The 27693-nt window shown below is 42.2% G+C and overlaps 1 protein-coding gene across 4 annotated transcripts in view; it reads left to right on the forward strand.

The window, feature by feature from the left end:
• Positions 1 to 27693, forward strand: part of ST3GAL3 (ST3 beta-galactoside alpha-2,3-sialyltransferase 3) — a 317828-nt gene that overhangs the window by 208938 nt on the left and 81197 nt on the right. The window contains exon 4 of one of the 4 annotated variants that reach the window (XM_006839671.1): positions 24792 to 24826. The exons of the other annotated variants lie outside the window; for them this stretch is intronic. Coding sequence (XP_006839734.1) covers positions 24792 to 24826 — 35 coding nt within the window. The remainder of the gene's footprint in view (positions 1 to 24791; positions 24827 to 27693) is intronic. 4 annotated transcript variants of the gene reach the window in all.

Raw genomic sequence — 27693 nt, forward strand, 5'->3', positions numbered from 1 at the left:
TTTGTGTCTTCTCCCTCTTTTCTTTTGTTAGGTTTGCCAATGGTCTGTCGATTTTGTTAATTCTTTCAAAGAACCAGCTTCTTGTGTTAGGACAAGTCTTGAGCAGCCTTTGTCCAGAGCTAATTTATCCCCACTACAAATGACACCCTTCTGAGGGCTCTACCCAGTAACCCCACGTATTATGAGGTCTTTACACTCTAACTAGTTTATTTCCAGTCAAATTTGTTTGAACACAAACAATTTCCAGTCATGTGTGAACACCAGAAATTGTTTGACCTATTGCTCTCTGGTGTTCTTTCCTCAGTATCAGTTTCTTCTCACACATGCATAGGTTAACACTTAGCCAATGATTTGAAGGGGCCCCTTCACAGATCTCTAGAGTTTATGGTATGGTGCTGTAGGATAAGCACTTGGCACTGCTAACCACAAGGTTGGTAGCTAAAACCTACTAGCTGCTCCTTGGAAACCCATGAGGGTCACTATGTGTTGGAGCTGATTAACAGCACTTAACAACAACAACAGAATCATGTGATGCTCCCTGCTCTACAGTAGTCTCCCACACCAATTTAGTCTTTCTGACCTCCCTGATCTTTGATCTATCTTCTCATCTTAGAAGGATTACTGGATTTGGGTTCTCTGTCCCTGCAATGTGGCTTGGAAACTGTCATTTACCAGATAGTAATATGGGCAATTGTAGGGTTTATACCTCATTTGTTTCCACTTTTTAGGGATCAGGTCAAAGTCTGACAGTCATGGTTTTGTTGTGTTTGGACTGGTTTTTTAGTCGTTAAAGGTGGATGGTAAATCCCATCCTTATGATTCCATCATGGCTGGAATCATTCATTTTCATTTAGCAGTCTGATGGACCAAAGTTTAATAATTAGTTCCAGTTTGATGGATGTTTGGGCAATTTCCAATCTTATGAATAACCTTTTTTATATGTAATTTCCCACATAATTGAAAATATCTAAACCAAAATCTTTCTATATCAAAAGCTTTAGGCATTTTTTATTTTAACAAACTTCTCTCCATGGTAGTTTTAAAATTTATATATGCAGGGTCACTATGAGTTGGAACTGACTCAATGGCACTTAACAACAACAACAGTAGTTTATGAAGATGCCTTTCTCTGTTTTCTTCTAGTGTTGTTATATTTTTGTTGTTTATAATTTATTATTGATCCACCTAATTTGTGTACAGGTATGTTGTAAGGTTGGGATCCAGGTTTGTGTGTTTCCTCATGACATGTTAATTTCCTCATGTTTCTTGACATTTTGACCAAAAATACTAAGTAAATCCAGGATGATGGCTTTTTAGCATCGATATGAAAAGCTCTTGATGCTGCTGTTTTGCTGTGCTAGTTCTGGCACAGTGTAAAAAGTCAAGCCCTTGAATCTTTATTACTGCCAAGTGAGTGCTGTGTAAAGCATCCATCCTCACTCTATTCCCTGAACCCTCCTAGTCATTGACTCCAAACCCCAGAAGGCAGGCAGTGGGAAAGGAAGGGAATATATCCTCCAGTCTAAGCTGTAGACTTTGCTTCTCTGGGAAGCCAGTCCCCTCTTACACCCTTATGCTGTCTTCTGGACACAAGCCCTGCTTGCCTAGATACAGTTTCTAATGAGTGAGATGGCAACCGGAGACATCAAATCCAAAAGGTCTCAACTGTATTGGGCCCCTGTCCTACTCTAAACCCTGGATTAAGGCCTTTCATGTGTTTGGTTTCACGAAAGGAAAGTCATCCCTTAACCACCACCCCTCTTTTCTCAACCTGTACCATGACAATGCCTCATGCATAGCTCGTTATTGAGCTTGAAGTTCTTTGCCAATACTTTTTCTCTCACACTCTACCCTGAGCTTTTTAGTACAGAGACATGGTCTTGTTTGTGGTTGGCCACAACTAGCAGAGCCTATTGCACACAGTAAGCACTTAATATTTGCTTTGTGAATGTCTGTCCATGTGAGAAAAGGCGATGCGACACTTTCAGTGGCAGAAGTTTACTGAAGAGAAGTAATTATTACGACCTGTATCGATAATGATCATTTGGAAGGAGGATGGGATTTGGAAACAGAAAGTCCTTATAGCTTTCTCATTTAACAGTTTTTGTGAGCTTGGAAAAGTCTGAACATTACTTAACTCATCAGTCAAATGAATCAAATGAGATTATGTAACTTGAAACAAAATATTAGATCATTCCAGAAAATTTTGTTAGATAATTATTAAAAGAATTCTGTTTTCACAGTGACTTTCATAATAATCAAATGTGTCTTTTCACGTAGAAAGCAGGATTCCAGAATAGGTTCTAGTAAGCATTTAGGATATAAGTTTAAAGAAAAAGTAGAATTCGTAAAACCTGATTCAACGCTCCCCATTTTCTTTTTAATACTTGGCCAATACGTTTGAGTGGCTGTTGGAAAAACAATTGCGTATATCAGTCTCAGCTGTAGGCAGTGTAGCCACTCAGCATTGGGAGTGAGTTTGGCCTCCATAGGCTAAAGCCCTTGGTAAACCATTTCCTCAGAGAGGCCACAGGGCTCTGCTTCAGGCTGTACCCATGGTGCAGTGATGACAGCAGCAGCAACAACAATTGCTGCCATCTGTACAGCTTTTACTACACATCAGGCCCTTTGCTAAGGCTCTTTCCTTGTTCTGTTTTGATCTTCCAGCAATTCTCTGAGGTCGATATTAATTATTATTGGTTCTGTTTGAAATCTGAGGAAATGGATGTGTGGAGAAGTAAAAAAAGTTTGCCTGAGGTTGCACAGACAGGACGTGTTGAAGTTGGGTTTTAACCTTAAGCACTCTGACCATAAAGCCCACATGCCTACTAACTATTGCATTCTGCTTCCTCTCACAACTAGTGTTTCACACACAGGCTGGCTAGCAGCCAAAATAGAGCTCTCCCAGATGCCGGGTGGTGGCTAATGAGGTCCTGGTGCAGAAATCGTCCCCTTGTCTGCAGAGGAAACCCTTTCTTTACTTTGAGAAGCACTTTGCATGTCAAAGGCCAGGGTGCATGGTATGTACCTGTGACTGTGTATCTGAGTCCCATACTTTTAAGGAACTGTTGCTGTGGTCCAAGCTGGCTGAGTTCCCCAGAATTCAAGGCTGGCATTTAAAACCTTGCTGAGCTTTCTAAGGCAGGATGTCTGGAGTGTTTCACAGAGTCTCTGCCATCTGTTTTGGGACCCTTACATGTGAAGGTACAGGAGGCCTGTTCTACCCACCTGGGGCTTTGAAAGTTTGTGGGCTCCTGGCCAGGGTAGCTGGGTATCTCCACATTCCATAACTCCTCCCTCTGTGCCCTTCCAGAGAAGGATCTTGGTACTTTTATTTTTAATATCAGGGAAGGTGGTAAGATTGAGAGGCATCCTTGCTAAATGTTATCCCATACCATACGTTGCAGAGGCCCTTTGTCCTCCCTCTGGCCCTTTTAGACAGGGATCAAGTTGGGTCCTATCCTAGCAGTGTGCAGTAGACTCACCGCAATTGCTTTCTCTGCTTCCTTGTGTCTTTCTAGTCTACCTTCCACTTCCCCTCTTTCCTTTCCTGCAATGCTCTTGTCTCGATCACAAAAGCACTGACAGATTCAATCAACCTTACCTTCTTTGCTCTCTCTGCCACATTTGGTGGTACTGACCTTTTTTCCTCCATTTTGAAACTCCTATTAATTCTGTATCCAGACTTCCTCCCAGTTCTCCTCCACCCTCTCTGATTTTTCCTTCTCAGCCCCTTTTGTGAACAGACTCCTTTTTCTTAAGTGATGGTGTCTCCAGGCTGCAGTTGTAGCCCTCTTCTCACTCCACTGCTCCAGCTCATTTGAATGTTTGTATCCCAAATCCATCCTGATCTCTAGACTCAAATGCCTAGCTTTCTGTTGGACAGCTCCACTTGGATGGCTCAAGCATCTCAAACTCAACATATTCAAATCACCGAATGCTCAGTCACCAAATGTTCCCTAAATCTGGTCAGTCCTCACAGCTCACTTCAGTATCCACTGTGTCAACCATGTCGGAAATCTGGGGGTCATCCTTTCCTCTTCCTGTCTCATCCAAGTGTCCAAACTGGAGCTTCCCTTCAGAGTGCACAAAGACTGACCACCTGCATTGGCTAGACAGCCTAAATGCTTGTGCTAGACCTAGGCTTCAGGTAGAAGCTGGAGGAATTGCCCCCGTGTTCTCTTGGCTTCCCTGCCATCTTTTATTTCCCCCTTTAGCATCAGGTGTTCTGACTCCTCTGGGAAGCAATCCATGCTAGGCTTTTAAGCTAACTCCACTTCTTAAGTATACCTCTCAAGCTGCCCCTTTCTCTCCTCATCATTCCAAAAAGTTGCTCCCCACCCCCACCCCGTACCCTGAGGCTAGACACCTCACCTCTCCTTCCTCCGTGCTCTGCTTCCAACCCCTGGGTGGATCTGCAGTTGATGGCCAGAGGTTGTGTTTTCTTTAAAGAACTCTCCTTCCCCAAATGACCAGAGATCCACACTTCTTTACACAGGTGAATGTTGCAGACCTACTTGTTGAATTCTCCTGGTTATAAATTTACCAGTGAAAGGGCTAGGTCTCTGTCTGCCAGCTGCTCTTGAGAGTACTCGAGCATGCCCTTTCTCCTGCCCCAGGTCAGGACCTGCAGAGCTATGTCTCATCCCCTTGCAGTCTTTTCCCTGAAGATAAATGCCAAGCAGAAGCCTTGGTAGAATGCCCAAACGGGGTACCAGTCAGTGTGGAGCCTGTTGTGTGCTAGGGACTCAAAAGTGACATGAGCCAGTCTACTACAAGGTAATTGTAGAAATCTAGAAGAAAGCTTTGGGAACATCTATAGCAATTTGTTGTTGTTGTTGAGTGCCATCAAGTCGGTTCCAATCCACAGAGACCCTGTATAAGGTTTCCAAAGTGCGGCTGGTGTGCTTGAACTGCTGACCTTGAGATTCAAACCAACTTTGCAGTCCAGCGCATTAACCCACAGCACCACCGAGACTCCATAGCAATTTGACAAAATACAATTAAGTTTATGTCTGCTAAATCTAATTTTTTAAATGGGGTTTATATTTTGTCTGTATATTTGATTCAATTTTTCTAGCAATTGATTTTAATCATACTTTATAGAATTATCACTCTGTGACAGAATTGAGATTTAAAATGTGAAACAAACTGGCCCTCTCACAGATGGTTTGAGAGATAGTGAACTGTAGTGATAAGATCACAGGCTTTGGGGTGAATAGAACTGGGTTGGGCCTCACCTCTGTGAACCTTCCTTCCTTTATGTGTACCTTCTTACCTCAGGGCTAAGGGAGATAACAAAATATCCAGCATATAATGCATTTTATGGAAGACCTGAAGACCGGGTTCTGGAGGACCGGAGGAGTCCCTGGAGCTGAGAAGGTTGATGAGACTGACTGGGGAGAATCCCTGGTTCAGTTGATGCCTGAGATGTGCCTGGGAGGATGAGGCTGCAGTGCAAAGTTGAACCTGGGTGGGGAGCAGCATCCTCCCTCACAGACCCAGTCTAGGTGCAGGCCCAGAGCAAGAACCCTAGGAGTGTTAGAAGCACAGTCCATGGTGAGAGAAGGCAGGCAGCCTACATTCCTGTGGTATCTGAGGATTGATCTTGTCAGATTAGCAGCTTTGCTTTTCTTGGTTCGGATACAAGATCCCCACGTGGGGCGCTCTGCTGCCTGTGAAGAGCAAAGCTGGTAAAAGCACAGAACGTGATCCTGGCTCTTCTCCCAAACAGAGCAGGGCTCCAGGCCAGGAGCAGCCCTGAGCTGGCTCCTTGCTGAGAGGAGGACCCAAGTCTCAGCTCCACCCACACAAGGCCCAGGGACAGAGAGAGAAACTGCAGAGAGGATTTTGTCCTGCTCTCCCAACTCAGTCTATGCCTGCAGTCCATGCCTGCCTCCTGTCATGAAAGCTTTCTAGTCTCTACCCCTACGCCGTACAGAGTCCAGGACGAGGCCAATGACGTAGGCAGAGAGAAACCACCAGCGCTGCCCAGAGAGCCTGAGATCTGATTCATTGATTCATTCAGAAAAATGTGGGTGGGAGGAAAAGAAATGGGAAGTAACCCATACATGAAACCCAGAAGATGGACAAGATTTGGATGAGGTACGGAGATTTGGGCAACATGGCCTCTGCTCTTGGGAGCCCTTGGTGACAGCATCATGAAAGCAGGTCTGGTGACAGTTGGCTCTGGGACATCTTTGTGCCTCTGTGTGTTGGGACAGACACATCCTCCCCTACCTGTGTTTCACAATTTGTATGGGGAATCTTCCTACAGCAGACAACCTTGAAAACAGATGGTTGGTAAGAATGAGAGGAGACTTAATAGTCGGCTGCTTAGTCCATCAACTTGCCCCAAGAAGCATACCTCCAAATGGAGAAGGACCCCAGATGGGACAAGTTCATACCTGAAGGCTCAGAAATGGACTCTCTGCCTGCTATCAGCCAAGGGTGACTTCATTCCCTGTCTCCACCATTATGCATACCTGCAGTCCAACAAGAGACGTTAAAGACAGGACTTTGCTTAGCTTCATGTTTGCTCTTAGGCCATTTTTTACTTGCTTTAACCCCTGCCTCTACTCTTGTAACTTTCTTTCTCTTCCTGCTCCGAGGCTACTGCATGCACAGCTAGCTCTGATATACAGGATGCAACAAGAATGGCCACTGGTTTGATTAGGTGCCATGAGAATATGTTGTTCCCCTGATGGGAAAGAATCCTTCTTCAGAAGCAATAACCTGTTTTCAGCATGGTCACCAGCTGCCTTTGATGTAGCCAGTGCTGTTGTAGCCTTGTCTTCCTGTACTACAATGAAGAATAGAGCAAGAGGCAGCCAGGCCAATCCCAGCAACCAAGCCCAACACTCAAGGCTGTGGAAAAAGAGCGCACGTCCAGGAGACCTGGTCTCTGCATTGAGCTCGGCTTCTGGCGTGTGCCAACTTAGTCACCGACCCTTGTACACAAAACAAAGGACTTGGCACTTTCAGTTTGGCAAGGATAGCTGTCAACACAGGTACAACTGTACATAGGGCACAGGTTCCGGAGAAAGGGGCGAGCCTGGGTCCATTCTCTGTCCTGGTACTTACTCAGGAACTCCACAAAGAAATACTTGCTGAAAGAAGAGAGGAAGGATCAGCCCTTTTCTATCCAGCCCAACTTCCAGGTTTCCAGAGGAGACCTCTGTGAGCCTCAGGGCTCTTCCTTATTCAGCCATGTGTCCCCTTCAAGGCAAGGTTTGGTAGCTGGACACAGAGAGCAGGGTGAAAACATGTTCTACAGTTGTCATGTTCCGTCTAGCTGGAGGGTTCTCATTTCTTTCCCAGGCCATGAGTAGGCCTAATTGCTCTGCATTTCCTGAGTGCATTTCAGATCTTTTCTGAAGGCTGGCTTAGATTTCAGGAAGCAGAGAACTTTTTACCTGGGGCAGAAGTGGTCTGGCCACACTCACACTATCATCTTGCGGCTTTGGGGTGAGGCTGGCCAGAAAAGTAGAGAAGGGACTGCTTTGACTCTTGATTTCTCCATTGGTTTAGTGAACCCTTGTTATTGGGGGCTTGCCTACGCCCATGCCAGGGTCACAGTATCACGTCCCTGCTATCTTAGAAATGCAACTAGAAGCATGCCTCCCTCAGTCTGGACAAGTGAAAAGACCTTGGATTTTGGAATCAAGTGAACCTGAGTTTGACAAGTTCCTTAGTCATTTTGAGCTTCAGCATCCTCATCTGAAGGTAAGGAGCTAAGGATTCCTGCATCCTGGGAAGTTATGAGGATTATGTGAGATGATGTGCACAAGGCCCCTGGCTGGGTGCCTAGCCTGTAGAAGCCCTCCGTCAGGGATGGTAATTGTTGTTACTGTTCTCGCTTTACGCCCGGACTACCTGTCTCTCCTAGAGACCTTCCCGTAATGCCTCTTGCCTGGGAGCTGTCAGGACTTGTGTTGGCCATGCACACAGACCCAAGTGATTGGCATTTGTTGATACAAGAATGCCTCCACATATCAGGAAGTATGTCTTTTGGCAACTCCAGCCACATAGGATGCAACTGATAACTTGTAATTTAATGAAAAGGCTTCCAACCACCTGACAAAGCTGTCAGAGCACGAGGAAAATGATGCCTTCTGGTGCCATAACCCCCAGGTGGCATTTCCTTATAAAACCCTAGTCTTTGCACCTTGACACGGTACACATGTCCTTCCCCAGATTTTCTGGCTGTAGAACCACAGCTTTAACTTCAAGAAGCAGCTCGGATGTCACGTGGCACAAAGCCCTGCAATCTCTGCTGAAAGGACCGCTTGTAGCAGGCTTCACCCTCAGAAGGGACCATGGACAAGACAAGCACGCAGCGTGGTGGGCTGTCTACATCCACAGAGGGGACTCGGTCTGGAGTGTCCCTCCTCATATTCTTCATCTTCAGAACTCCAAAACTCAGACACTCCCTTCTCTGGGAAGCTCTTCCCTGGGCCCCTAGACTTGGGGCTCCTTCAGTTCTTCATCTATCCCTAATCTTTGTCTGATTCTACCTTAAATGTACCCTTTGTCACCACTTACTGACTGAATGTATTGGGGACAGTTTCCACGTCTTCTCCTTCTTTATCTGTCTTATCAGCACAATTGTCACTACTGGTTTTGATTTGGAGTGGGAAACCTAAGGGGGGCGGGGAGTGGACCCTGCTATGACCTACCTATGCATTCTGCTATGTTCAGGCCATCTGTGCTGCAGGACCTGGCCCTCAGGGCTTCCATCCCAGCAGCATCAACAGTGGGGAGAATCTAAAGAGTCTAAGAATATGTTAAGTTCTAGATAATTCTTTCCTCCAAACATTGAGTTTGATGACCTCCCTTAGTTCAAATCATTGAGAATTGCATTCTGTTTGTTCCCTCATCTAATGCATTTTTATTGAGTGCTGGGCACTTCTTTGTGCTGGGCACTGTGTTGAACATTGGGGAAATGGTTTTAAAACATACAGTCTCAAATCCAGTTCACCATTGGGGGAAATAAGTTGACGCTGTCCCTCCGAATTATAGTGAGTTCAGGTTGCCGAGTGGGAGCCTGGGCAGAGAGCTCCCTCATCACTATCTCCCCAGTACCTCACCTGGTGCTGCTAACAGGCCATGAGAGTGTGCAGCCTCCAGTTCTGACAAGAAGACTTGAGGGGCCAGTCTGTCCCGGGCTGGAGGCTTGTCACATAGTAACCTTTCGGAACCTCAGAAAAACTGGTTCATGAATGGCTTTGCAAGAACCAGGGCTACAGACAGACAGAATGACATCTGAAAAGACTCTTCTTAGCAAGTCTTCTTGGCATGTTCACCCAAGTCAAGCCCAAACAAAAGGCTGTTGATGGCATTTCTTCTACACCAGTCACGGAAAGCTTCACACTGAGGCTGAGCAATTTCTGCTACTGCAATTCAGAGACCATAAAGAATGAAGAATGGCTTGAGGAAAGTGGGCTCTATCACTAAGCCAGGGTCCACCACCCCTAACCCCCCCTAGGATTGGGCATGTCTGCATAGCATGTGGTCTTAATCCTGAGACCCCCTTCTAGCCACTCCCATCTGGCAGAGAAGGCCCTCAGGCAGAAGAAAGCGTTCACATCTGCCACATCTGTGGGGGCTGGGACCAGGCCTGCAGCCAGGTCCCTATCTGTACCCTGCCTATGGTGACCATTTGCCCGCTGCTGAGACCCAGGGACCCCAAGTAGATTCCACCCCTTTCCCAACTCCAGAACACCCACTGTCTGCCAGGCTTTGTACACAGCCCTGGAGTACAGTGACAAACGAGAAACTTAACAGTGAATGAGTGAGAGAGACAAACAGAATAGTTTGGCTGTCTCTGTGTGGTGACTGCACAGATCAGTGACACCTCATCAACCTGTGGGGTCAGAAAAGGTTTCATTTAGAGGGGGCTGAATGGTGAAGAAAGACCATTAGGAACTAACCAGGCAAAGAGTTCGTGAAAGGCCCTCACTGAGGGGAGGAAACACACTGCCAGGAAGTCAGCCTGTCCTGATTGCCAGTCCTGACAGAGAAGGGTTTGATTGCCAACCTTCTTGATAAGATCAGCAAAGATTTCAAGGCAGGTAGAAAGGCCAACATTGGACTTGTGCTTTAGGAAGTCTGAAACAGGGAGAGAGGATTCCAGGAGATGAGACTGCGGAGGAAGATCCTGACAGACAGTGAGATGTCAGAGGAGGAGAAATAACACTAGGTAGCTGAGAGACAGGAGTCAAAACTGGTAAACAAGTTCTGTCTCAAGCAGCTGGTGAGATTAGTGTCTTCTCTTGCGTAGGAAACACAGGGGAAGAGCAAATTTTGGGGAGTAATAACTAAGTTGATGTGGAAAATGCTGAGCTTGAAGACCCTGTAGTACTCCCAGTGGAGAAGTGTGGCTCACCAGTGCCTTTTCGGATTTTTCTCACTTCTTTCCATTGCAAATACTATCGTGTAAGCCGTACCCTTATAAATAATAGTTTTCATGCATTTCTTGAAGATTTCCTTGTTATCTCCCACATAGCAAGAGAAATGTTTTCTTGGCATTGCACTGATTTATTGCCTTTATCTCTTTATTTTTATCACCAAACCTCTCAGCTTGAAACTTGTTTATCTAAACTTCCTTCCCACCCATTCCTCTATTACCTGTCTCATAAGCATTTTCATATGTTTGGCAACATTCTGGTTACTAAGAATGCAGAGTAATACATAATCCCTAGGACTGCTAACCACAAGGTCAGCAATTCAAACCCCCAGCCACTCCTCAGAAACCCTATACAGAGTCACTGTGAGTCACAACCCACTCCATGGCACTTAACAACAACAATCTCCTTAGAAGTTCAGTCTAAGGGGGCGTCAGACATGAAAGCAAAATGGCGATGCACTCTGAGTGAAAGTGTAGGCTACCCAGGAAGGGACCACCAAGTTAAATTGAGGGAGTTGGAGAAAGCTTTTTTCTTTAAGGTAATTTCTAGTCACACTCTTCTACCATGAGACTTAGAATAGCTCTTGGCCTTCATTCTAAAAAGCTGCTCTGGCATTTAAAAGCCAGAGAAAATCCTCATTCATTAATTGGTGAGTGGTCTCACTATCATTCCGTATATTTCCTTTCTTTGTGTATTTTTTATTTGGCAGGGGTGGGGAAGCTGCAAGTGTCAGTGGGTCAGATAGATCCTGTGGGTAACTCCTCAAAATATGTTGTCTGTGGTCATTAAAATATTTGCAGACCCCTAGAGGCCACACCTAACCAGAACCAAGGTGATGGACCTTTTCCTTTTCCTGGTCTCTTGACCGCCTCTGGCATCACTATCTACCCCCCACCCCCATATTTTCTTGACACTGCCTGTTCTTGAAGACATCCAGGTAAAGACATGTCATGGCCCCCTTCAGCAGCCTGGGCAAAGTGCCTTGGAAGGTTTCTTGGGAAGGTGCCTGCAGCACTGGGAGGGTGTGGACCAGAGAGCACTTGGAAGAAGCATCTTTCTAGGGAGAAGTGGTCAGAGAAGGAGTTTTGAAGGTGCTTTAAGACTTTACCAAAGTCTTAAAGATTGCATATTGATTGTTGTTGTTGTTGTTGTTTAGTGCTGATGAGTCGGTTCCGACTCATAGCGACCCTGTATAGAGTTTCCAAGAAGTGACTGGTGAGGTTGAACTGCCCACCTTGTAGTTCAAACTGACTTTACAGTTCAGTGCATTAACCCCACATTGTCACACCAGGACTCTGCAGATAGACTGTTGTTGATTTCGTTAAGTGCTGTCAAGTCTATTTAGGGTTTCCAAGGAGCAGGTGGTGAACTTGAACCACTGACCTTGCAGTTCAAACAACTTTGCAGTCTGATGCATTAGCCCACAGCACCACACCAGGACTCTCACAGATAGACTCCCGCAGATAGACTAGGCATTTGAAAATAGGATAGGGCAGGTTTTCAGGCAGAGGGAATGTCTCATGAGGTACACAGGAACATTCAGAGAACTGCAAGTGGTGTAGAAGGTTTGGGCATAGTGAGTACATCCTAGAGTGCTAGAAGACAAGGTGCAGAGGTCATCCAAGGCCAGATCTTGGGAGATACCATGCATTACTCCAAGAGGATTTTAGACTGTTACAGAGAGCATGAGGAATTAGTGACAGATTTTAAACAAGAAGATGACGTGATCACATTTGCTATTTTAGAAAGATTGCTCTGACCCAGTATGGAAAATGAATGGGAGGAGGAAAATTAGAAACATAAAGACTGCTTACAGCAGACTGTTGTAGTAACTGTTGAAGGCAGTCACATGTGGATGAAGAAGAAGAGACTGTTTGAGGAACGCCTTAGGGAATAGAATCAAAGTGTTTCTTCTCCCCTCCCATAACATCTTGTGCAGGCTTCTTTCCTAGCATCTTCCTAACCCCCAACTTTTTATGGCATTTTTATCAGTCTCTCCTCTACAATATTTGTTGTTGTTCAGCACCATCGAGTTGGTTCCAACTCCTGGTGACGCTGTATAGAGTTTCCTAGGAGGGACAGGTGGGTTTGAATTGCTGGCCTTGTGGTTAACAGTCCAGTGCTTATTCTACAATGCCCCCCAGGGTACCTCTGCAATACGGACTTCATAGTGTTCCTCTTTGTGGCCAGCCCTGGCTCCTAATGAACATTATCTGAGACTGATTACATACTCAGTAAGTGCTCAGGATCCTGGGGCAGCACAAATAGTTTAGTGTTTGACTACCTGAAAGATTGGTGGTTTGAACCCACCCAATTGGCTTTAATGATCTGCTTCTAAAAGATCACAGCCTTGAAAACCCTGGAGAGCAGTTCTCCTCTGCACACATGGGCTCACCACGAGTCAGAATCTACTCCACAGCAACTAGCAATAACCCCAATAAGAAGTGTTTGTTGTGCCTACTGAACAGACTTGATGATTAAGTGAATTCGCAAGGCTAGGGAGAGGGAAGAATCTAGAATGACTTGCAGATTTCTGGCTTCAAAGATAGGGGAAATGGTGGTGCCATTCTTTGAGATTGGGAACCAAAGAAGAAGGGCAGTTGTTTCTGGTTTTAGACTTTTTGTTTGGGGCAGAAGGAAAGGATTTGTTGTTTTTCGGTGCCATAAAATCAGTTCCGACTTATAGCTACTCTATACACAACAGAATGAAATGCTGCCTGACCCTGCACCACCCTCACATTCGTTGTTACACTTGAATCCATTGGGGCTGCCACTATATCAGTCTATCTTGTTGACCATCCACTTTACCCTCCACTTTACCAAGTATGTTGTCCTTCTTCAGGGACTAAACCCTCTTAATAATATGTCCAAAGTATGGAGACAAATTCTCCCTATCCTGGCTTCTAGGAAGTGGTCTGGCTATACATCTTCCAACACAGATTTGTTTGTTCTTCAGGCAGTCCATGGTACTTTAATATTCTTCCCCCAACACTGTAACTCACATGCATCAATTCTTCTATGGTCTTCCTTATTCATAGTCCAACTTTTGTATGCATATGAAGTTATTGAAAATACCATGACTTGGGTCAGGCAGTTTAGTCCTCAAACTGACATCTTTTATCTTGAATATTTTAAAGAGGTCTTGTGCAGCAGATTTGCCTAATACAATACATCATTTGATTTCTTGACTGCTGCTTTCATGAGTGTTGATAGTGGATCCAAGAAAAATGAAGTCTTTGACAACTTCAGTGTTCTTCATTCAAAAATTCCAGTGGTGAGAAGTTTTATTTACATTGAGGTGCAACCCATAATAAAGACTGGGGTATTTGGTCTTCATCAGTAAGTATTTTAAGTCTACTTCTAGTCCTGATATGAAGCTGTAGGATAAGCACTGAACAACTAACTTCAAGGTCTGCAGTTCAAACCCACCAGCCACTCATCAGAAATCCTATACAAGGTTGCTATGGGTCAGAAATATTAAGTATCGATGATACTTATCAAAAATTACAATTGCTTTCAGCAAGCAAGATTGTATCATCTGCATATCTCAGGTTACTAATGAATCTTCCTCCAATCCTGCTGCCATGTTCTTCTTCATATAATCCAGCTTCTCAGATTATGTGCTCAGCATACAGATTGAATAAGTACGGGAAAAGATTATAACCCTGGTACACACCTTTCCTGATTTTAAACCATTCTGTTCTCCTTATTCTATTTGAGCAACTCAGTTGTCTTTTGGTCTATGTACAGATTCCTCTTGAGCACAATTAAGTGTTCTGGAATACCCACAATGTTATCCACAGCTTGTTCATGCTCCACACATTCAAGAGCACAAACAGCTTTCTGGTATTATCTGCTTTCAGCCAAGACACAGCTAATGTCAGCAATGAATATGTCTCTTTCCATGTCCTCATCTGAATCTGGCTTGAACCTCTGAAAGTTCCCTGTCATTGAACTTTGGCATTCTTTTTTTTAAATTATCTTTTAACAAAAGTTTGCTTATATGTATTAACAATATTGTCAGATGATTTCCATATTCTGTTGGGTCACCTCTCTTTGGAATGGGCACAAATGTGGATTTCTTCCAGTCTGTTGGCCAGGTAGCTGTCTTCCAGTTTCATAGCATAGATGAGTACGTACCTTTAGTGCTGAATAGTTTGTTAAAAGATTTCAATGTATATTTCATCAATTCCTGGAGCCTTGTTTTTTGCCAGTGCCTACAGTGCACCTTGTACTTCTTCTATTGCCTCTTGATCATATGCTACCTCTTGAAATGGTTAAACATTGACCATTTCTTTTTGGCACAGTAACGCTGTGTAATCCTCCATATTCTTTTGATGCTTTCTGAATCATTCAATATTTTGCCCATTTATGGAATCAGTTCTGACTCATAGCAACCCTCTATAGGTTTTCTAAGGAGTGGCTGGTGGGTTTGAACCACCGAATTTGTTGTTAGAAGTCAAGTGCTTATCCTGCAGTGCCACAGCAGGATTCCAGTTTTGCCCATATTTGAGGCTTGAATTTTTTTCTTTAGTTCTTTCAGCTTGAGACATGCTGAGTGTGCTCTTCCCTTTTGGTTTTCTAACTCCAGGTCTTTGCACTTTTCATTATATACTTGACTTTGTCTTCTTGAGCTACCCTTTGAAATTTTGCATTCAACTCTTTTGTCTCATCATTTCTTCCATTTGCTTTAGCATCTCTCTTGAGAGCAAGTTTCAGAGTCTCGTTTGAATTCCATTTTTATCTTTTCCTTCTTCCTGTGTGATGGTCTCGATGTCATCTACAGCTTTTCTGGCCTTCGGTCATTAGTGTCTAAATGCATGAAATCTGTTCTTGAAATCTCTGAATTCAGATGGGAACTACTCAAGTACTACACTCGTCTAGTCTCTTTGTCATACTGTAGTGATTTATGTGTTGCTGTGATGCCACTGGTATTTTAAATACCAGTAGGGTACACCCATGGTAGACAGGTTTCAGCTGAGCTTCCAGATGAAGACACACTAAGGAAGGAGAGGTGGCCTACTTCTGAAAACCTTATGAATAGCAATGGAACACTGTCAGCACCAGACTAGTGAATATCAAAACATTATGAATATTGAAAGCACCAGAATATTGTAAGATATAATGCCAGAAGATGAACCAATCAGGTTAGAAGGCACTCAAAGTATGACTAGAGAAGAGCTGCCTCTTCAGAGTACTTGACCATGATGAAATGAATGGAGTAAATTTTTCAGGACCTTTATTAGCTGATGGGGCACAACTCAAAATATTCAATATTCTGGTGATATCTGGCTGTGTTCCACTGCTGTTCATAAGGTTTTCAGTAGTTAAACATTCAGAAGTGGTCTGAATGGCAGAGACTGAGAATTTGAATGTGGTCATAATGATGATGAGATGTATCTGGACATTTACAAGGAAATGCAAAGCAGTCATTTGCACACATGGGTGGGGCTAGAGGTGCAGAAACGGGCAGCAGTGTCTAGATGAAGCTGTGGTAGCATTTAAGGTAGTGCAGGGCAAGTGTGTAGACTGGATACAAAACCGGCAGTTTACAAATAAAATCTACCTGTAGACATGATTTGTGTTGCTAACACAGGATTTTAAAATAATGTGAATGCCTTTGGAAGTATGTACACTCTTAACTTACTATTCCTGCGACATCTGGCCCACTTCACGTATTCACAGTAACTCCTTGACTCTTGTAGGCAATTAGCATGTAAGTTTTGGAAAAAAGAAGAAAGCAACACAGAACTTTGGGTTATATTAATACATAAATGAACAGGATGAAGAAATAATGAAGAAGAATACGAAAGAATAGCCAGAGAAATTGGATGAAATCATGAGAAAGCAGTATTTTGTTTCCTCCAAAATTGTGAGATAATAAGTAGTAAATATAAAATGTGTATTTCATTTTACCCAACAATTCCTTTTCTTAGTGTTTACTGTAAGAAATAATCATATTTATACACATAAGATTTTGAATAAGATCCTTATTGTACCATGTTGGTAAGGGGTGGTGGGGGGGAACAACCTAAATATCTCTCAGTTGAGAATAACTAAATAACTATACACATCCCTACCCATGATTTACCTGTCACTTTGTTGTACTGTGGTGCCTTGTAAATTGCTGTGATGCTTGAAGTTATACTGCCAATATTTTATCTATCAGCAGGACCACCCATTTTGGGCAGGTTTCAGCAGAGCTGAAGAAAAAGAGGTGGTCCATTGAAAAACTTGTAAATAATAGTGGAACTTTTTTTATTTTATTTTTTTAAGTTTTTGTTGTGAATTGAGTGAACGTTTACAGTTTACAGGGCAGATCATCAGTTTTACATTCAACAAATCATATACTTTGTTTCATTGGTGGTGGTGGTGGTGGTTATATGCCGTGGAGTCGGTTCCAACTCATAGCGACCCTGTACAAGGTTTCTGAGGCTGTAAATCTTTCCGGGAGCAGAAAGCCTCGTCTTTTTCCCATGGAACAGCTGGTAGTTTTAAACTGTTGACCTTGAGGTTGGCAGCCCAACTCGTAACCAATACACTACCAGAGCTCCTTACAATGGTTATAATCCCTCCATAAGTTAACGGTATTTCTATTCATTTTAGTTCTTTGTTTTTGTTATTTTTTAACACTCAGGCATATATAATAATGAAACCACCAAAGGGCACATTCTGCAAGTCTGCCTCCTGGCCACCAGCTCTCAGTCCCTCTCTTTCCATGAGTCTAGAGTCCTCAGCTGCTACCTCTTTCCATGTCCCCATCTCTGCCTCCATCTCTGGTGTTGCTGCTTCTCTGGATAAGGTCCTGCATTCCACTTGTGCTCTTCTCCCTTTATGGTCCTAGGGTCTTCTGTTTCTGGACTGTAAGATTAACTACTCCCCCGATTTTGTTACAAAACTTATACCTTTACAATTGTGACAGTCACAATTAGTCAGGATAACATTACTCACTATTGAATCATAAGAATCTTACCCTCAGACCCATCTAGACAAGATGAAAACTATTCAGTGGGGACTCTATCTCGCCCCCCCCCCCCACACACACACACTCTTAAACTAAACTCCCTCTTGAAACCTTGTAAGCGAGCCACTTTGAGCCTTTATCACTGGAACATTTTTTGACACAGTGCTAGAAGATGAGACTCTCAGGTTTGAAGGTACTCAAAAATGATTGGGGAATTGTTGACTCCTCAAAGTACAATTGACCTTAATGATGTGAATGGAGCAAAGCTATTGGGATCTTCATTTACTGATCGGGCACAATTCAAAATAAGAAGAAATGGCTGCAAGCATCCATTAATAATCCGAATGTGCAATGTACAAAGTATGAATCTAAGGAAATTGTAACTTGTCAAAAATGAAATAGAATGCATAAAGTTGGTATCCTAGGCATTAGTGATCTGAAATGGACTGGTATTGGCCATGTTGAATCAGGCAATTATATGGTTTACTATGTCAAGAATGACAAACTTAAAATGAATGACATTGCATTCATAGTCAAAAAGAGCATTTCAAAATCTATCTTGAAGTACAGTGCTGTCTATGATAGGATAATATCCATTCACCTACAAGAAATGCCAGTTAATACCACTATTATGCATATTTACACACAAATCCGTAAAGTGAGTGAAATGAAATCGAAGAATTTTACCAACTTCTTCAATCTGAAATTGATCAAACGTAATCAAGATGCATTGATAATTACTGGCGATTGGAATGTGAAAGTTGGAAACAAAGAGGACTCCACTAGATGAAATACAAGTCCACAAAAGCCAAAATATGACCTTTAATGTATCCCACCTGAATTTAGAGATCATCTCAAGAACATAATTTGATGCACTAGACTACATTGGCTGAAGACCAAAAGAATTGTGGGATCATGTTAAGAACATTATACATAAAGCAAAAGGTCATTTTAAAAGACAGGAAAGAAGGAAAAGTCCAAAATGGATGTTAGAAGAGACTTTGAAACTTGTTCTTGAGTATATAGGAGCTAAAGCAACTGGAAAAAGTGAAGACGTACGAAAGCCAAGATGCTGTAGACAGATGCACTACAGAGCCCCTCAATGACAAAGAGATGAGAAACTAAATCAAAGAGGCACAGATGAAAATTCTGGCACCCTGAACTTCAGAAGAAAGGTTAGAGAGGTGAGTGGAGTGTATACTTGGAAGAGAGGCCAAGCAGGGACGCCAGAGAGATGGATGACTAGTGAACAGCTGGCCAGACACATCTCAACCGTCTTGTGAGCGGCTTTGGCAGTGAACAGAGGCCCAACATTCACGCAGGTGATGGAAAAGATGCGATTTCTTTTTTTTCCTCACACTCCCCTGGTGACCAGAATTGTGACCATCTCCCACCCTCATGTGCCCGCAGTGCAGACCCTGCTCTCTTTGAGTTCAGAGCCGTGTGGTTGAAAGTCACATCAGTGTGAGTTGGAGGCCAGCTGTACCACTTTTGTTGCTGTTTTGGTGCCTGGAATCAGGTGGGCTCGAATCCAGAACTACAAAACCCACAGAGCCACTAGAACAGCATTTGAACCTTGCACCCTGCTTCCCTATGATCCTAAAAGACACTGAAACTAGCTCCATCAAGGACCGTCAAGAACTACTTCTGGATTGAGTGCCCTGGACATAGATAACACCAAGGACAATGGGAACTCCAAATAGGGCCAAGAACTCTGCTGTCACTTCCCTTCCACATCCACCTTGTGAGCTCCTTAATTGCAGGAGACTGCCATAGATTTATCCCCTCTGAGTCCAACAACTACACTGTTTGTTTTTACAAGTATGAAAATCCCACAATGCCCCAGAGACAATAGACAATTTCAGCTCACGTGAAGAAACAAGACAGAATAGCTCAAAGAGATAACCAAGATGCAGAGACAGAAAATATTTCTGAGAGAAAAACAGTAGTGGAACTAACTGAAAAATAATTCAAAGGAATCATATTTTGGTACCTTCAACGAACGGCTTGACCAAAAGGAGACTACACCAAAAAAAACTTTAGAAGAATTCAGAAATGTGCTGCAGGAGCAAACAGGCAAAATAAATGCAAATTTTGAAATAGTACAAAACATTAAATCAGAAATCCAGAAGATTAATACTCATATTTTAGAAATGGACTGCATATTGAAAGGGCAGCAGAAAAGATCCAAAGCAATGGAATCCCAAATTAGTGAACTTGAAGATAAATCTCTCAATACTAGTAGGCTAGAAGAACAATAAGAAAAAAAGAATGAAAAAAATCCAAAGAAAGTCTAAGGTAGGACACCATGAAGAGGAACAACTTACGGGTGACTAGAATTTCAGAATGGAAGAGACAATAAAAAGTACAGAAAAATTGTTGAAGAGTTGTTAGAAGAAAACTTCCCTAACATCATGAAAGATGAGAAGATAAGCATACTAGAAGCTGGAAGAAACAAACAGCATAAATCCCAAAAGAAAATAACCAAGATATACCATAGTCAAACTTTCCAAAATCAAAGACAAGGAAACAGTCCTGAGAGCAGGTCAGGAAAAACAAAAGGTTACCTACAAAAGAGAACCATTAAGACTAGGCTCTGAATTCTTAGCAGAAACCTTGTAGACAAGAAGGCAATGGGATGACATATATAAAACTGAAACAAAAAAAATGCCAACCAAGAATCATATGTCTAGCAAAGCTGCCCCTCAAATATGACAAAATTAGGACATTTCCTGATAAATAGAAATTAAAAGGAATTTGTAATGACCAGATGAACTTTACAGAAATTGCTAACGGGTGTTCTTTGGACTGAGAACCAATAACAGCAGACAACAACCCAAGATTACCATACATGACATTATCACCCAGAACTCAATCAAGATATAGACGTAAGTAAGTTTGTTAAGTAAAACAAACCTATAAAAATGAAAATGAACCAGAGATATCAATGTATAATGAAGTCAACTACAAAGCAAAAAAGGGGAATAGTGTAAATACAAAACTTCCAAATAGCAAGGAAGTCAAGCAGATTTCAATGTAATACAGACTGTTTTAAGTAGGGAAATTTTGACAAATTATAGGGTAAACTCAAAGCAAAATAATACATCTGCCTATCAAAATAAAAAGAAAAAAAAAAAAAGAAAAATCAGAAAGATTTAGTAAACATTAATACAAAAGAAAAGAAAACCCACAAACCAAAATGAACTTTGCATAAAAAACTATGTGGAACAAAGAAGTCAAGAGCACCACACACACACTAAAAAAACAAAAAAACAGCACATAAAATGACAGCAATCAATTCATGTTGTTGTTAGATGTCGTTGAGTCAGTACCAACTCATAGTGACCTGTGCACAGCAGAATGAAACACTGCTGCCACTGTGTCAAACCATCTTGTTGGGGGCCTTCTTTTTCACGGACGCTCTACTTTACCAAGCATGATGTCCTTCTCTGTCCTTCTTGATAATAAGTCTGAAGTATGAGAGATGAGGAGCTCTGGTAACATAGTGGTTACGAGTCGGGCTGCCAGCTGCAAGGTCAGCAGTTTGAAACTACTAGCGGTTCCACAGGAGAAAGATGAACCATTCTGCTCCCGTAAAGATTTACAGCCTCGAAAACCCTGTGCAAGGTCTCTATGAGTCAGCACTGACTCCGTGGTACTTAACAACAACAATGAGAGAGATGAAGTGTGACCATTTGACTTCTAAGGGGCATCTGACTGTACTTCTTCCAGTAGATTTGTTTGGTCCTTTGGCAGTCCACAGTACTTTTAATATTCCTCCAACACTTTATTTCTTGTCCAACTTTAGTCACCTCTCTTTGGAATGGGCAAAAATATAGATATCTTCCAATTAGTTGTCCATCAAGGTAGCTGTCTTTCAAATTTCTTGGCATAGGTGAGTGAGTGCCTCCAATGCTGCATCAGTTTGAAATACTTCAGTTTGTATTTTAATTCCCAGAGTCTTTTGTTTGCCAATGCCTTCAGTGCACCTTGAACTGCTTCCATCAGTATCATTGATTCTGATCGTATGCCTGCCTCTTGAAATGGTTGAACACTGACCAGTTCTTTTTGGTACAGTGACTGTGTACCCCTGCCATCTTCTTTTGATGCTTTCTTCATCATTCAGTATTTTGCCCATAGAATCCTTCAATATTGCATGTCACGGTTTGAATTTTTATTTCAGTTCCCTGAGCTTGTTAAATGCTGAGCATGTTTTTCCCTTTTGGTTTTCTAACTCAAGATCTTTGCACATTTCACTGTAATATTTGACTTTGTCTTCTAAAGCTACCCTTTGAAATTTTCTATTCAGCTCTTTTACCATCTCATTTCTTCCATTTGCATTAGCATCTCTACACTGGAAAACAAGTTTCAGAGTCTCTTGACATCCATTTTGATCTTTTTATTCTTTCTTGTCTTCTTAATGACCTTTTGCTTTCTTCTGTATGATGTTCTTGATGTCATCCCATAACTCTTCTGGTCTTCAGTGTCTAATGCACCTAATCTGTTCTTGAGATGATCTCTGAATTCAGATAATGTATGTCCAAGGTCATATATTGGCTCTTGTGGACTTGTTTTCAATTTTCTTCAGCTTTAGCCTGGACTTAAATATGAGCAATTGATGGTCTTTTCCATAGTCTCTCCCTGAACTTGTGTTGGCTAATGATATGGAGTTTTTCCACCGTCTCTTTCCACAGATGTAGTCAATTTGGTTTCTGTGTATTCCATCTGGTGTTGTCTCATAAAACATATGTTTTGTCTTTTATGCAAGATACTTGTAATTAACACGTTATTGGCCTTGTAAAATTCTATAATGCGATCTCCCACATTGTTTGTATCACCAAAGCCAAAATTTCCAAATACTGATCCTTTTTGTTTTCAACCTTTGCATTACAATCTCCAGTAATTGGGCTCAATGAATGCTTATTAATAATTACACTGAATGTAAATGGATTAAATGTACCAATCAAGAGACGTAGAGAAAGAATGGATAAGAAAACAGGACACATCAGTATGCTGTCTACAAGAGACATATCAAAACGATGGAGACAGCCTAAATGTCCATCAACAGAAGAATAGTTAAACAAGCTTTGGAATACACAGAATGGAATGCTACAAAACACTGATGAATAATGATTACTCTGTAATACCTCACAACATGGTTGAACCTGGGACATTATGCTGAATGAAATTAGTCACAAAAAAGACTAATATTATATGAGACCAATGTTGTAAAAAGTTTTTTAAAGATGTTTTCTTAATCAAAGAAACAATCTATTATGATACTGGGGATGGTGGGAGAGGAAAAATTATTTACAGGCTAGAGGTTAGACACATGTGAATGTGGGCAGCAGTGCAGGCAGTATACAACAAGATGGGGGTTAGCAGAGGAAAGATGAAGGTAGTGGGAGACACAGGGAGAACTATGCATTAGTCAAAGTGAAAAGAGGTAGATACTGTTCATTGTTGGTACATGGAGGGGATTGCAACCATGTCATGAGGCAAAGTTTATGATTTATTTAATGTAAAACTGATCATCTGCTCTGTAAACCTTCACTGAATTCACAATAAAAAATTGGGGGCGGAAATGCTATGGACTGCCAGAAAAACAAACAAATCTGGCTTGGAAGAAGGATAACAAGAATCTTCCTTAGAAGCCAGGCTAGCAAGACTTAGTCTCTCATTCCTTGAGCGTGTTGTCAGGAGGGATTAGTCCCTAGACAAGGATGTTGTGCTTGATAAACGGAGAGTTATAGAAAAAGAATAAGAGCCCTTGTAACAGATAGATTGACACTGTGGCAGCATCGATGGGCTCAAACATATCAACAGTTGTGAGGATGGTGCAGGACTGGGCAGTGTTTGTTTCACTCTGTTGTTCATAGGGTGGCTTTAAGTCACCTCTGACTCAATGGCACTTTGCAACAGTAACATCCCTCTGATGAAATAATATACAATCATGAAAAGTAATGGTGCATTATTATATTTATTGGCGTGAATCCACAATATATTGTTAACTTTTTTTAAGTTATGGAATATTACATTTAAGATAATCCCATCTATGTTAAACTTCTGTTTACAGATGGAAAAGTCTGGAAGCCCTCACACACAAATCATAAGAGCCCTCTGCTCTTTGACCTCTAATGGCTCTTGACATTATTAACCTTTCTTGACTTCCTGCTCCTTGTCTTCTTTCCCTGACCTTTGTCCCATACACTGGCAGTTAGGACAGAAAAATGGCAGACTCTGTCCTGGGAGAACCCTTCAAAACTGGCAGTTTGTTTACATCCCAGGCACACACAGAGCAGCACACTTACTGGGAAATTCTTCCTGGAAGGGTATAGTTAGGAGTAATTATTTCCGTGACTCTCAGTCCCTTGGAGTCTATATAAGTCTTATGGAATGAGACCCTTCCCAGGGTCTCTGAACACACACTTCTTCTCCTTACCCACCTCCCCCACCCTCTAACAAAGTTGCCTGGCTATCCCCTCTCTCCCACGCCTTCTGTTCAATCAAGGGGTTATTTTTAACAGTATTCTGTATACCATGCTTAAATCCTGGCAAAACACCAAAGCTTTGGAACAGACACTGAGATGAAAATAGTCTCCCGCAGTCTCCCCTCTTACCAAAGCTTTTCCTTTTAAAGAGAGAAAACAAGCTATCCAGATTGTAGACAGCCCCACCAAGAAAGTCCCCAGACACTACCACTGAGTGACTGAACTCAGCCAGGGAGGTGGATTGGTGACTGAACCTGCTCCTCCTTCAAGCTTATCTTCAGGCCAAGGGGAGGAAGAGGTTCCTGCCATTCTCCTAGTCTTGGTGGGTCTAAAATCCCTATGTCTCAGAATCTAGATTACCTAGACCTGAAATTACTAGACTGGTCCCCATTTCCAATAGCCAGAGACTTTTGACCTCTCAAAGCAGCCCATCCAGTTCAAGATACTCAACAATTGGAGAGGTTTAAGTAACAAGAGCTAAAATCTTTCTGTGTCTTCCACCTGTGCTCTGTGTAGGTCTAACCTCTTTCGTCTGTCAGTTGTGCAGAAATTTAAACCTGGTGACCATATGCCCTTAGGTTCCTCTAACCAAACAGCTGTACTCCCATGAGGGGCCCCTCACTATAATGCCAGTTCTGTTTTTCTGGGGCAGTTTCATTTTATTACTGTTCCCTTTAGGAAGCCTCCAGAATGGATTTCCTACTGACTACTGATACGGCCTGCCAGGCAGAGGATAGCAGGACACACATATCCTATGTCTGATGCTTCTTGTAGTGAATAACTGACACCTACATGATTCTCAGAGGTCATGCCACCCTGGCTGGAAACCAGTTCTTGACGTGACACTAAGTCATGATCCCTTTCCTATTCAGCATGTAAGACTGGATTTGTAAACCCAAAGTAGGCCATGTTGTTGCCTGTCTGGAGCATTTGGGATCCTGTCTTAGGCTTCCAAATAAGTTGTTCTCTTCCTGTCTCTTTGTCTTTCATAGTTTTGATAATTGGTCCCTTTTAATCCTGGGGTAGCACTCTAGGATAAGCACTGAACTGCTAACCTTAAGGTTGGCAGTTCAAACCTGCCACGTACACCTTGGAACCCTATACAGGTTGCTATGAGTCAGAATTGACTCGATGGCACTTACCAACAATCCTTGTCCATGGAGCATGGTGACTGTAGAGGATAAGCACTGGACTATGAACCACAGAGTTGATGGTTCAAGCCCACCATCTCCACAAGAGAAAGATGAGGCTTTCTGCTCCCACAAAAATTTATAGCCTTGGAAATGCTATACAGGGTTGCTGTAAGTCGGAACTTACTCAATGGCATTTGTCAACAATATCCTTGTATATCTGGAATACGTAAAAACAGTAAACAGCGTAAGCCAAGAACAGAATCAAGTGTCCCAGCAGGTATTGAGCAGGACTGTTTGTCAGTTACTAAACTCCCAATTTCTATCCATTTTCACATCTTGCTGATTTCTACTTGAAGCGTATTTTGGCCACATACTCTCCTGTCAAGCTGAGGGAACTAAAGAAAAAATTCAAGCCTCGATTTGCAATATTGAAGGATTCTGTGGTGCTGTAGGTTAATACGCTGGACTGCAAGGTCTGTAGTTCAAGCTCACCAGCCACTCCTCAGAAACCCTATACAGGGTTGCTATGAGTCAGAACCAACTCAACAGCACATAACAACAAAAACATGGACAAAATATTGAATGATGCAGAAAGCATCAAAATAAGATGGAAGGAATACACAAAGAAATGGTTGCTGTTCACACAATTCAAGAGGTAGCATATAATCAAGAGTCAATGATACTGAAGGAAGAAGTCCAAGGTACATTGAAGGCATTGGCAAATGACAAGGTGCTGGGAATTGATGGAATACAAATTGAAATTGTTCAACAAAATGGCACAGCACTGGAGGCAGTCACTCATCTATGCTAAGAACCTTGGAAGACAGCTACCTGGCCAACTAATTGGAAGGGATCCAAAGAGAGATGATCCAACAGAATGCAGAACTCATCAGGCAATATTATTAATATCCCATGCAAGCAAAATTTGCTAAAGATCATTTTAAAATGTTTACAACCATAAATTGACAGAGAACTTCCAGAGGTTCAACCCAGTTTCAGAAGAAGACGTGAAATGAGGGTATCATTACTGAAGTCAGATAGATCTTGTCTGAAAACAGAGAATACCAGCAAGATGTTTTCCCCTGCCTTGTTGACTACACAAAGGCTTTCGATTGTGTGGATCATGACAAGCTATGGACAACATTACACAATATGAGTATTCCGGAGCACTTAATTGTGCTCATGAGTAACCTGTGCATAGACCAAGAGAAAGTTGTTTGAGCAGAACAAGGGAATGTTGAATGGTTTAAAATTAGAAAGGTATGTACCAGGGTTGTATTTTCACCATACTTACTCAGTCTGTATGCTGAACAAATAATCTGAGAAGCTGGATTATATAAAGAAAAACGTCACATAGGATTGGAGGAAAACTCTTGAACAGCCTACAATAAGCAGCTAATATAATCTTGCTTTCTGAAAGTGAAGAGGACTTAAAATACTTCTGATGAAGATCAAAGACCATAGCCTTTGGTAAGGGTTGTACCTCAATGTAAGAAAACAAAAATCTTCACCACTGGACCAATGATTAACACCCATATAAATGGAGAAAAGATCGAAGATGTTAAAGACTTCATTTTGCTCGGCTCAACTATCAACACTCATGGAAGCAGCAGTCAAGAAATCAAACAACGTGTATTGCATTAGGCAAATCTGCACAAGAAGAGAAAAAATGACTAAGGTGAGCCTTGGGATTTTCAATAACATGTGAAATTTGGACAGTGAATAAGGAAGACCATAGAAAAATTGATGAGTTATGGTGTTAAAAGAGAATATTAAAAGTACCATGGACTGCCAGAAGAATAAACCAATCTTTATTGGATGAAGAACAACCAGAATGCTCCTTGGAAACCAGAATGGCCAGACTTTGTCTCTTATACTTTGGACATATTAACAGGAGGGACCAGTCCTTGGAGAAGGGTATCATATTGGTAAAATGAAGGGTCAGAGTAAAAAGAGGAAGACCCCCATGATATGGATTGGTACAGTGACAGCAGAGATGGACTCAGGCATAGCAACAATTGCGAGGTTGGCACAGAACTGGGCAGTATTTCGTTTTGGTGTCGATGTGAGTTGGTACCAACTCAATGGCACCTAACAACAACAGCACTCATAAGACCTAGTCACAAACCACATGTGGTGTTTAAGAACCACCCATTAAATAAGCACTACAGAGTTCTATGCCAAGAAATTTGCAAAACAACTATCTGGCCAACTGATTCAAAGAGATCCATATTTATGCCTAACCCAATGGAATGCGACACTCATCGGACAATATCTTTGATATCCCATGTGAGTAAAGTTTACTACAGAAACGGCTGCAAACACACACAGAGAACTTCCAGAGGGTCAAGTCAGATTCATAGAGTGGAACGAGGGATGTCATTGCTGATATCTGACGGATCTTGGCTGAAAGCAGAGAAAATACCAGAAAGCTGTTTACCTGTGCTTTATTGGCTACGTAAAGGCTTTCAAGTGTGTGGATCATGACAAGCTGGACAACATTGTGAAGCATAAATATTTAATTGTGCTTATTAGGAATCTGTACATGGACCAAGAGGCAGTTGTTCGAACAGAACATGGGAACACGGAATGGTTTAAAATTAAGAAAGGTGTGTGGCAGGGTTGTATTATTTCACCATATTTATTCAACCTGGATGCTGAGCATATAATCTGAGAAGCTGGGTTATATGAAGAAA

This window comes from Chrysochloris asiatica, unplaced genomic scaffold, assembly GCF_000296735.1.
Source record: "Chrysochloris asiatica unplaced genomic scaffold, ChrAsi1.0 scaffold00026, whole genome shotgun sequence".
Lineage (NCBI taxonomy): Eukaryota > Metazoa > Chordata > Mammalia > Afrosoricida > Chrysochloridae > Chrysochloris > Chrysochloris asiatica.